The 10,131-nt window shown below is 42.0% G+C and overlaps 1 protein-coding gene across 1 annotated transcript; it reads left to right on the top strand.

Moving 5' to 3' along the window:
* The first annotated feature begins 89 nt into the window (after positions 1-89).
* UTP23 (UTP23, small subunit (SSU) processome component, homolog (yeast)) lies at positions 90-6,514 on the top strand. The gene is made up of 3 exons (XM_005857816.2): positions 90-390; positions 4,525-4,699; positions 6,090-6,514. The coding sequence occupies exons 1-3, from the start codon at positions 203-205 to the stop codon at positions 6,471-6,473; spliced, it is 747 nt and encodes a 248-aa protein (XP_005857878.1). The 5' UTR covers positions 90-202; the 3' UTR covers positions 6,474-6,514.
* The last annotated feature ends 3,617 nt before the right edge of the window (positions 6,515-10,131 follow it).

The raw sequence follows: 10,131 nt of genomic DNA, 5'->3' as shown, positions 1-10,131 counted from the left end.
AGCGCGGGCACGTGGGTGAGGCGCGCGCTCGCGCGAGGTTAGGTAAACCGGTGGGCAGGCCGGAGGAGGGAGGCGTTTACTTCCGGGTCCACGGTCGCTTCATTTCCGGGGGAAGCCAGCACCGCCGGCAGCGGGCAGCGAGGAAGGTGTTTGCGGCCGCCGGGTGGTCCCGCGGCCTCGGTGGAAGCCGGGGAAGCCAGGCATGAAGATCACGAGGCAGAAACATGCGAAGAAGCATCTCGGCTTCTTCCGCAACAACTTCGGAGTCCGCGAGCCGTACCAGATCCTGCTCGATGGCACCTTCTGCCAGGCGGCGCTGCGGGGCCGCATCCAGCTGCGGGAGCAGCTGCCCCGCTACCTCATGGGGGAGACCCAGCTGTGCACCACCAGGTGGGACCCGCCCCCGGGGAGGTGGCCGTTAGGGGTGGCTCCTGGGAGGTGGGGCATGTCTGCGACGTGGGCAGAAAGGACCACGTCCTGGAATAGTCAGGACTCCTCGCCCGGCGAGGAAGACCACGTGCTCTGAGTCTTGGTCCCAGCCCGAGCAGCTGTCATTCTGGGCAAGTTCATCTCTCTGAGCCTTGGACTTGTCATCTGTAAAAAAGAAACCAGAACTACTAATTATGTCGCCGAAGTATCAAATGAGGAGGCAGAGGGTACATAGAGCATTTATTGGTATCTGAAACCTACCCCCTTTTAACGGTTGCTGTTATTTGCCTGGCTTTTCCTAATTTAAGTAAGTAAAACAATCTCAGAAAGGTAAGTCAGGACTGGAGGCGAGGAACTTGACCTCAGGTCATTTGTCTATTCATCCGTCCTTTTGCTTTTGTTAATCCTCACCCTGGCATATTTTTTCATTGATGTTTAAAGAGTGGAAGGGAGTGGGAGAGACACAGAGAGAGAGAGAAACATCGATGTGGACACACGGACTGACTAGAACCCAGGACCGTGCACTCCGAGGACCAGTGCTCTGTCCATCGAGCCACACCGGCTAGACCGGTGGTTCTCAACCTTGGCTGCACATTAGAGTCACCTGGGGATCTTTGCACATTAGAATCACCTGGGGATCTTTTTAAAATCCTGATTTCTGGGCCTCATCCTCCGGAAATTCTGTTTCTTTGTTACTAATGTTGTGGCCCCACCCCATAACAAAGAAACAGAATTTCCGGAGGATGAGGCCCAGAAATCAGGATTTTACAAAGATCCCCAGGTGATTCTAATGTGCAGCAAAGGTTGAGAACCACTGGGCTAGGGCTCTTCATCCGTCTTTTCTTAAGTGACCAGCCCTGTGCCAAGCACTGCAGCAGCAGGACAAACTCCCCGCCCTCGAGGCCAGGAAAGTGATGGTGTGCTTGGATGCCAGGTCCAGTGTCGGCACCTCCTCAGTGCGGAAACAGGATGGAACCTCGTGGGGGTGGGGAGGAGGGAGTGTGCAATCATGAAGGTTTCATGGAGGACACAACATGCGAGCCCAGTCACGGTGCAGTTCTGAGAGGAGGGACTGTTCTGAGTGACTGAAAAGAGAGAAGTGAGGATCTTGTGAGCATCTTTTGGACAAAGGAATGGAGTTGTGAAGTGCCTGGGAAAGAGATCAGTTGGAAATGAAGTTGGGGAAAAGGTAAATGGAGGCTAGATTATGAAGAACTATTATTAAGAAACCTAAGGGTTTTTGTTTTTTTTTATTATACAATGTTACTTTATAAGTACCGCGCGCTAACGGATTGCGCCACTGGAGCTCCAAATGTTACTTTTTAAAAAATATTTACTTGAAAAGAGAAAGTTAAGCCCTAGATGGTTTGGCTCAATGAATAGAGTGTCGGCCTGCAGACTGAGGGGTCCGGTTCGATTCCGGCCAAGGGCACATGCCTAGGTTTCGGTCCCCAGTGGGGGGCATGCAGGAGGCAGCCAATCAATGATTCTCTCTCATTATTAATGTTTCTTTCTCCCCCTCTCCTTTTCTCTCTAAAATCAATAAAATAAATTTAAAAAAATAGAAAAGAGAAAGTTAAAATGACCCGTAATGCCCCATCAGTGAGTAACCACTATTAACACGTGCAGTATCATACTTTCAGTGCTTCATAGCTACACAGACACACAAGAATGTGCTCTTCCTGTGCATACAGTGTTCACGGCCTGCTTTTCTCACGTAACTACTCTGTGAACAGCTTCCCATATTCGGAACTTCTCAAGCAGTGCCTCAGATAGGGCGTGGATACCCCAAAACATTTGATCCCCCAGCCTTCAGGGCTGCCAGACAAGTCCTTCGTTAACCTGTGCCCCTGAGTTGGTTGCTTGTCCATTTATCACCATGTGGCATAGAAATGTGAACATTTTTAATACAGTGCTATGATCTAAAAAAAAAAAAAAAAGATTGAGAAGTACCGCAGGGAAATTATATTCTATAGCATTTCTTTCCTAAAGAATCTATTTTAACTTCTGAAATATTTCATACATACACAAAAATAGGATCGTATAATGAAATGTCTGTCGCCCAGCTTTTACAGTTATCGCAACATGGACAACCTTGTTTCATTTATCCTCCACCCCTTTTTATTGATAGTTTATTTTAAAGCATATTATGTAGTCAATTTTTGGTTATGTATCATGAAGAGATAAAGAAGACTTTTCAAAGTCAGGATTCAAACAAGGTACATAAGTTGCATTTGTTTGCTATGTCTCTTAAGCATTTTAAAAACTGTAACAGTTCTCTTCCCCCCTCTTTGAAATTTGCTATTTATGGTTTTAAGAAATGAGGTCACTTGTTTTTCGGTAGAATGTTTGCTGCCACTAATAGTTAGAAGGTTTACTCATACTCAGGTTTGAAGAAATTCGGAGTTTTTGTAATTTGAGGAAGTATCTCGGCAGAATGCTATCAGACATGACAACTACCTTTTAGAAAAAATAATTGCAACAATGTGAGGGGTATGTTGGAGGAGCAAGAGAGAAGACAGGCAAACCTGTGTTGTGGTTGTCCCCTCAAGAATAACGTGATCCTGAACCTGGAAGGGGAAAAGCAGGAACCTAAGGGGTTCTGCAAGGAGACATTACTGAGATAGATACCAACAGCTGACGGGGTGCGGGCCTGGGGGTTTGGGCAGATAATACATTCAAAGCCCTGGAGGAAGGTAGTTTGACTTTAGATACGGTGAATGAAAAGCGGATGTCAGGACATCTATAGGATTTATTCAATAAACAGTTGGCAATTTGGGCTTGGAACGCAAAATAGAGGTAAAAACTGATGACTATAGAAAGCAAACTCTCTTTAAAAAAAACACTAGTGGGGTGACAAAAGGAGTCTGGTGAGGGCTGGCTAGGTTTGAAGAAATCTTTGACTCAATAGTCCTTTTTTTTTAGTGTGATGGAAGAAGTGACTGGGGAGCTTATTAAAATACTCATATTTGATGCCTCCACAAGAGGTGCAGATTTGGGGATGAGAAGCGAACTAGAAATTAATACAATTTAATATGACTGTCATTCTGATATGAATTGTTTATAGATGACACTTGGAAAAATATTGGCTTATATTAATATGAAAATGCAGAGTGAAAGGAGGTAGTGGTTGTTTTGCAGCAATCTGATGTCTTGAGAATTTTTACTTTTCTGAACTGAAAATTGTGAGGGTGTACCAATTGGTTCTTGAAATAGAAGAACATAGCAGTGTGGTTGGGGCAAGACATCTATTATCAAACTACTTGGATTCACATTTTAGTTTTACCACTTATTAATTTGAATTTGAGCATATTACTTGAAATCTCTCAGAATAAGATGCTCTGACATCAGGATAATTTGAAAGTAAGCTGCCAAACTTCGTAGGACTGTTTTGAGATTAAGCAAGAATTTATGTAAGGATCAATTAGATGCTGCTTGGCTTGTGATGAGCACTATAAATTTTAACTGTTATTATTGTTATTTCTACTTGGTGTATGAATTTTCCAGGTCTTTTAAGAGTGAAGTGGCTACTGTATGATTTGTGGCTATCGTATTAAAAATTCAGATTGTATTGGTATAGGTCAGTAGTCGGCAAACTGCGGCTCTCGAGCCACATGCGGCTCTTTGGCCCCTTGAGTGTGGCTCTTCCACAAAATACCACGTGCGGGCACGCACATACAGTGTGATTGAAACTTCGTGGCCCATGCGCAGAAGTTGGTTTTGGGCCTGCTCGAGTCTATTTTGAAGAAGTGGCGTTAGAAGAAGTGGGGGTGTTGGTCGGGTGACGGGAAACGCTGCACGGGAAACGCACAGGTGGGCCGCGGGATACGCAGCGCGGGGGAGGCGCCAAATATCAACAGTACTTAAACTATATAGGTAGGTAATGAACCTACCTATATAGTTTAAGTTTAACAAATTTGGCTCTCAAAAGAAATTTCAATCGTTATACTGTTGATATTTGGCTCTGTTGACTAATGAGTTTGCCGACCACTGGTATAGGTTTAGCGTTTTAAAATTTGAGTATTATTTTTTATACTTGCTTTATGTGAACACTTAAATATAATCATGAACCACTAATAACATTTTCTTTTTCAGGTGTGTGTTAAAAGAGTTAGAAACATTGGGACAGGACCTATATGGGGCAAAACTGATTGCACAAAAATGCCAGGTTCGAAATTGTTCGCATTTCAAGAATGCAGTGAGTGGATCAGAATGTCTGCTTTCCATGGTTGAAGAGGGAAATCCCCATCATTATTTTGTGGCATCACAGGTGATACTACTTTTAAAACCAAAGTCGATTTTTTAAATCATTTCTATATATACTTCATATGGTGCTGTTTATAATCAGAAAAAATTAGTGCAAGTGGTTTGCTCAAGTGCTTCGACTTTTAAAAAATACTAGCTTTTAAGTTAACTTGCAATCAATAAAAGCAGTTGTCATTAGAGAATTTGAGAACTTTAAGCATGTTGATTTTCTTCTCAATTACTGAAGTTTCCTTTTTTAAAATAAAAATTTATTGATACACATATGTGATGACATGTTTTGAGTTCTTGAAGGGAAGATAAGTACAGCAAAGATTTTGCTTTCTATGTTCATGGATGTCTTTTTCCTTGTTCTGTATTTCATACTATTTTTCAAAAAGTCATGTTTCATGTTATTTGAGCCTGTACCATAAATATGGAACTGCTTCAGGCTTTTAAAAAGACTAGGAGGGAGAAGAGAGACTTTCAGGAATGATATTAATGAAATTCACTTTCATACAAATTTGCTTAAATATGCTAGCAGAACTATAAAATGATATAATTAGAGGCAAAGCTGTATCTAGAATCTGAGTCAGCTAATTCCTACTTTATTTCTATTACTTCAACCTATGTGAGCATTCTGGAGCATGATCTTAGAGCAAAGGCAAGGGACACCACCTAACATGTTTACCTTTGCATTAGTTTGTGATTCATGGTCCTAAAACAGCAATTTTCAACCTGTGTGCCATGGCACATTGTTATGCCACAAGAAGTTTTAAAACATGCAAACCTGACTATTAGTCAGGGGCACTGACCTCTTTTCCCTTAGATTATCAAAAATGACAATAGCCATTCGGTGTGAGTGCCCTGTCTTGAACTTTAAATATATAGGTCATAAAATAGAGTTGCATCTTATTGGTCACATCACATAGTAAGGTTGCATCTGATTGGTTAATCTTGGTACCAGAAATTCTTATATATAAGTATAGTACCTGATTTTTTTTTTAAGTCACTTTGGAGCAAAAAGGGTAGGTAATTACTATTATTATTATAATAATCAATATTATATCTATTCTTTGTTAGATCAGCAAAATATATTTTTTGGTATGCCACAGAATTTTAGTAATTTATATGTGCCATGATAAATATGAAAAAGGTTGAAAATCTCTGTCCTGGAATATTGATAAATCTAGTTCAGATTGTTGCCACTTAACTGTGCTCAATTTTTATGTTTCTCTTCCTTTCTTTATCATAAAATATACTGTGCTCCCAATAGTGAGACATACTAATTTGAAAAATAAAACCTGTGATTTCTCTTATTTTTAATATAACCCTCTTGAAGTTCTTAGAAATATGTCTAAGGCACCTCATTTAACTCGCATACTTGAACTAAATAATTCTTTTTTTCTTTTTAATAGGATCAGAATTTATCTATGAAAGTAAAGAAAAGACCTGGAGTTCCTCTTATGTTTATTATTCAGAACACTATTGTCTTGGACAAACCTTCTCCCAAAACAATTGCCTTTGTTAAAGCAGTAGAGTCAGGTCAGCTTGTCTCAGTTCATGAGAAGCAAAGTATCAAGCAACTCAAAGAGGAACAGGGTTTAGTGAAAAACCCTGAACAGAGAAGAAGAAAAAAGCGCAAGAAGATAAGTGGCCCCAATCCTCTTAGCTGTTTGAAGAAAAAGAAAAAAGCACAGGATACAAAACCATCCTGCTCTGAAAACAAAAGAAAAAGAAAAAGAATCCGGAACAGATTGACCTCAAAAGTACTTTCTGGAACGGAGAATGCAGAAGGATAAGGAATCCTTTGGGTACTTTGAATAACATTCAAATGTGAAAAGTAAATTTCTTTTTAAAACTGTGGAAGTACGTAGGATAAAAAAAGACAATGCAAAAAAACTAAACTTATTTTTATAAATGAATATTGATCCATAAGCCTTTGCCTAAAATTATTTGTAAATAAAAGCAAAACAGTGAATGGGTTTAAGTGTGACAGTGTTCACTTTGCTTACTCTGATTTTGGAGGGTGTTCATTGATGTAAAACTTGTTTCTTTCTCACCATCACCCCTCACCCCACAACATTATATAGTTTTAAAAATCAAATAGTATTAAAAAGCTTGTAACAAAAAAGCAGTCCTCTTTCACATTCACAGAGGAAACTTTCTTTTTCAACTCATGTAGGGGTTATAGAATTTTTTTTACATTTCCAAATAATATAAATTTGTTGCTACATTTTGATCCATTCAATAATTTTCTACTAGAAAAATTGAAATTTTGCTTGCTTTGCTTCCCCATTTTCCAATATAGTAATATTTCAGTCTTTATACAGCCTAAGTTCAGTATTTTTACTATTACAACTATAAACCACTAAACCAAGTAGCATGCTATGATTGAATTTCTTATACTACTTTTGTTATTCCAGAAGTTCATAATGGCCTCATTTCTTTTTATCGTCTGACTTGATCTTGCCAAATATTCTAATAACTCTAAAGGGCCTCATAGTACAATTTTTCATGTGATAATATCAGGTCATTTCTTACCCCTGGAGATACTTCTGGAGGCTTCTGTTCTCCAGTGTCAAACGGTTTTGTGCCGAGCATGTTGCTCAACTATCTCCTAGGCACTTCTTGTCCTTATCCAGAGATCTACTTTTTCACTTTTGTTTCCTAGGTTCATTTTACTATTTCTTGGTTTTCTCTTTTGCTCTAGTGGAGCAAAGAGTGTGTAGGAAATAATGTGTTTTTTTTGAGGCACACCCAATGTGTCTACCTTCATATTTGTTACACTGATAATCTAGCTTCCCCATCAGCTCTGAAGCTGTTTCCCAGAGGCCATTGCTAATTCCCAGAGGACAGAGATATGCTGTCTTTCCTTTCTATATCCCGAAATAGCTGATTGTAAGAGAGCCATCAAAGGTGCTGTCTGATTCAGTGTCCTGTGTCATTATCCTTTGCACTCACAGACACTTGCTCTGACATCCTGAGAAGACAACACCTACCTCCCCCGTTCTCTCACTGCGATGAGAAATTACTTCAGCCTTTCTGGGTGTGCCGTCCTGTCATCAGGGGTCTGGTCCCTATCACGTCCTAGCCGAACACACTTTGGACCTTCTGAGGTTTTTTGGTAAAATGACAAAAAGGGGGAAAAGAAAGTTACTCTGCTAAAGCTGGGGAAAAAGTCAGAAACAGGAAGGTACCCCATCAGCTTGAGAAGCAGAAGGCTGTGGGACGGCGGTTCTTAGCCCTCACTGTGCATCAGAATCGTGGGGAATAGGAAAGAGGCAGATGCCCAAACGCCACCTGAGAGAGAGATTTTCAGTCTGGCGTGGGGTCCGAGCATTGTGTAATTTAAATGTTCTCAGGTGTTTCTAATGTGCAGGCAGGTTGAGAACCTGAAGTAGAAAACACCTGGGTCCGTGAAGTAGGCTGTTCCAGGTCCAAATAATCAACTGGGACTTCTCTCAGCCTCAGTTTTCTTAGGGGCAAAATAGGGTTCATTGTGAATAAGATAGTGTCTGGCACTTGGTACATGTTCACCTCCAGCCAAGTTCTGCAGGCAGGCACTTGGCCCTATCTTCCTTCCTAAGGAATTAGGATTCGGAGCAGCCTTCCTCCACCTTTGGCTGCAGATTTGTCTCAGTCTTTCAAAAAATCATTGAGAATCTGCAAGGGAGGTGCCTGGGCTTCTGACTATTGTAAAAAGCTCCCCAGGTGATTCTAACATGAAGCCAGAGTTCCGAGGCAACAATGCAACCGTGTATCTCAACCTTTGACATAAAAACAATTTGGAGATTTTATTAACATTCAAGCTCCCTGGGTCTTACTTTCAGAGTCCGATTCAGTAGGTCCGGGTGGGGGCCCAGAACTTGCATTGTAAACGAGCTCCAGCTCGCAGGGCCCCAGCATCGGCATCAGCTGGGAGCTTTAGAAATGCAAATTGATGAGCCCCACCCGGCACTAATCAGAATCTCTCCTGGTTGGGGCTGACGAACCTTTGTTTTGACAAGCTCTCCACGTGGTTCTTATTTTTTTGCTAAAATTTAAGAACCTCACAGCCCGATCGCCAAAGCGAGATGGAAGGCAGCCCCAGAAGTCAGGGAACGCCACCACCACGATTTCTAGTGTGCGTCCCGGGAACCAGAGTCCGGAGCCAGCGCCCAGAAAACCAGAGGAGTAAGTACAAGGGAAAAGCGGGTCCTCCAAGGAGAGCCAGGGGCCTTGACCACAAGGAGGGGGGTGAATGTCAGGGAAAAGCAGGCTGTCCCCTCCACCTATGGAGGGGAGATGGCGCCTGGCGTCGTTTTGGAGGATGAAATAGAATGATGCATGTAAAAGTGCTTCTCAGTTGTCTGGCACAATATAACTGATTAGGGACTCGCATAAATTATTTTTTTTTTAGGAAAGCAGTACAATTGTGGCACTCGGGATGATTAGGTCATATGACCTGTGTGTTTTAGATTATTAAAAATGACTAAAGAAAGCAACTTAGGTGATACAAACAAACTTGGCCCATCATGAAGCGACAACCCTCATTTGGAGAACTGCAAAATGGGGTGAAGGCAGAAAGCTTTACGAGGATAAAGACTAAAGAGCAAGGAAGAGAAAAATGGAAAATGTGTGATCGGCTGAGGCCATATTGTCAACCAGAGTTGGCTTGGCCTCGGAGAAACTGTCTGTTTCTGGTCAAGCAGAGTGTTTACAGGCTGTGAAGGTTATACAAGCTTCAGGTTGCTGTCCGGCACCTCCCCTAGGGGCTGGTTCTATCTTGGGCCTAGAGATTCATTTAGACCCTGGGTTTTAATGTTTGGGTCTATGATCCATCTCAATCACTTTTTGTGTATGGAATGAGTTAGGGGTTAATTATTATTATTTTTTTCTGTCTAGATACAGCCCATTGTTACAGCAGCCATTTTAGAAAAGACTCCTTCCTCATGAAATTAACTTGGCTCCTCTTTTCCCATTTTGATTGCACGCTCCTGGAAGGCTGGGACTTTGTATTACACGCCTTTTGTATCTGAATTAAAAGTAGGGATTTGGTTTGGCTCTGAGCACGAGGGAGGCAAAATGGCAGCAGCTTGCACAAGTGCACCCATTAGTATTCCTAAATAACAACCCATCTCCAAACTCACTGGCTGACGTTAATAATCCATTTCAACTGTGGGCTGTGCTTTGGCGAATCTACACCGAGCTCAGCTGGGTGCTTCTCGGGTTGTGGCAGCTGAGGCAACCCTGCATCTCACTGAGCTCTGTGGTTGGACTGGGTGGTCCTTTCCACCTTGCATTGGGGTGGGGGCTGGGTTAACCAGAGTTATCCTTCTGGTAAAGGAAGAGGTGAAAAACGGGAAGCAGAAAAAAATGCTGGAGGTCTCCTAAGGCCCAGGCTCAGAACTGTTGTTTCTACCCATGAAGTAGTCACATTGGCTGAGCCCAAAGTCAGAGGGATGGGGAACACGCTCT

This window comes from Myotis brandtii, unplaced genomic scaffold (assembly GCF_000412655.1).
Source record: "Myotis brandtii unplaced genomic scaffold, ASM41265v1 scaffold1137, whole genome shotgun sequence".
NCBI lineage: Eukaryota > Metazoa > Chordata > Mammalia > Chiroptera > Vespertilionidae > Myotis > Myotis brandtii.
This window is presented reverse-complemented; position numbering and strand designations above follow the sequence as displayed.

Coding starts and splice junctions, on each gene's coding strand:
- UTP23 (XM_005857816.2), top strand. CDS start 203: ATGAAGATCACGAGGCAGAAACATGCGAAGAAGCATCTCGGCTTCTTC. Junction 391..4,524: donor ACCCAGCTGTGCACCACCAG/GTGGGACCCGCC, acceptor TTTCTTTTTCAG/GTGTGTGTTAAAAGAGTTAG. Junction 4,700..6,089: donor ATTATTTTGTGGCATCACAG/GTGATACTACTT, acceptor TCTTTTTAATAG/GATCAGAATTTATCTATGAA.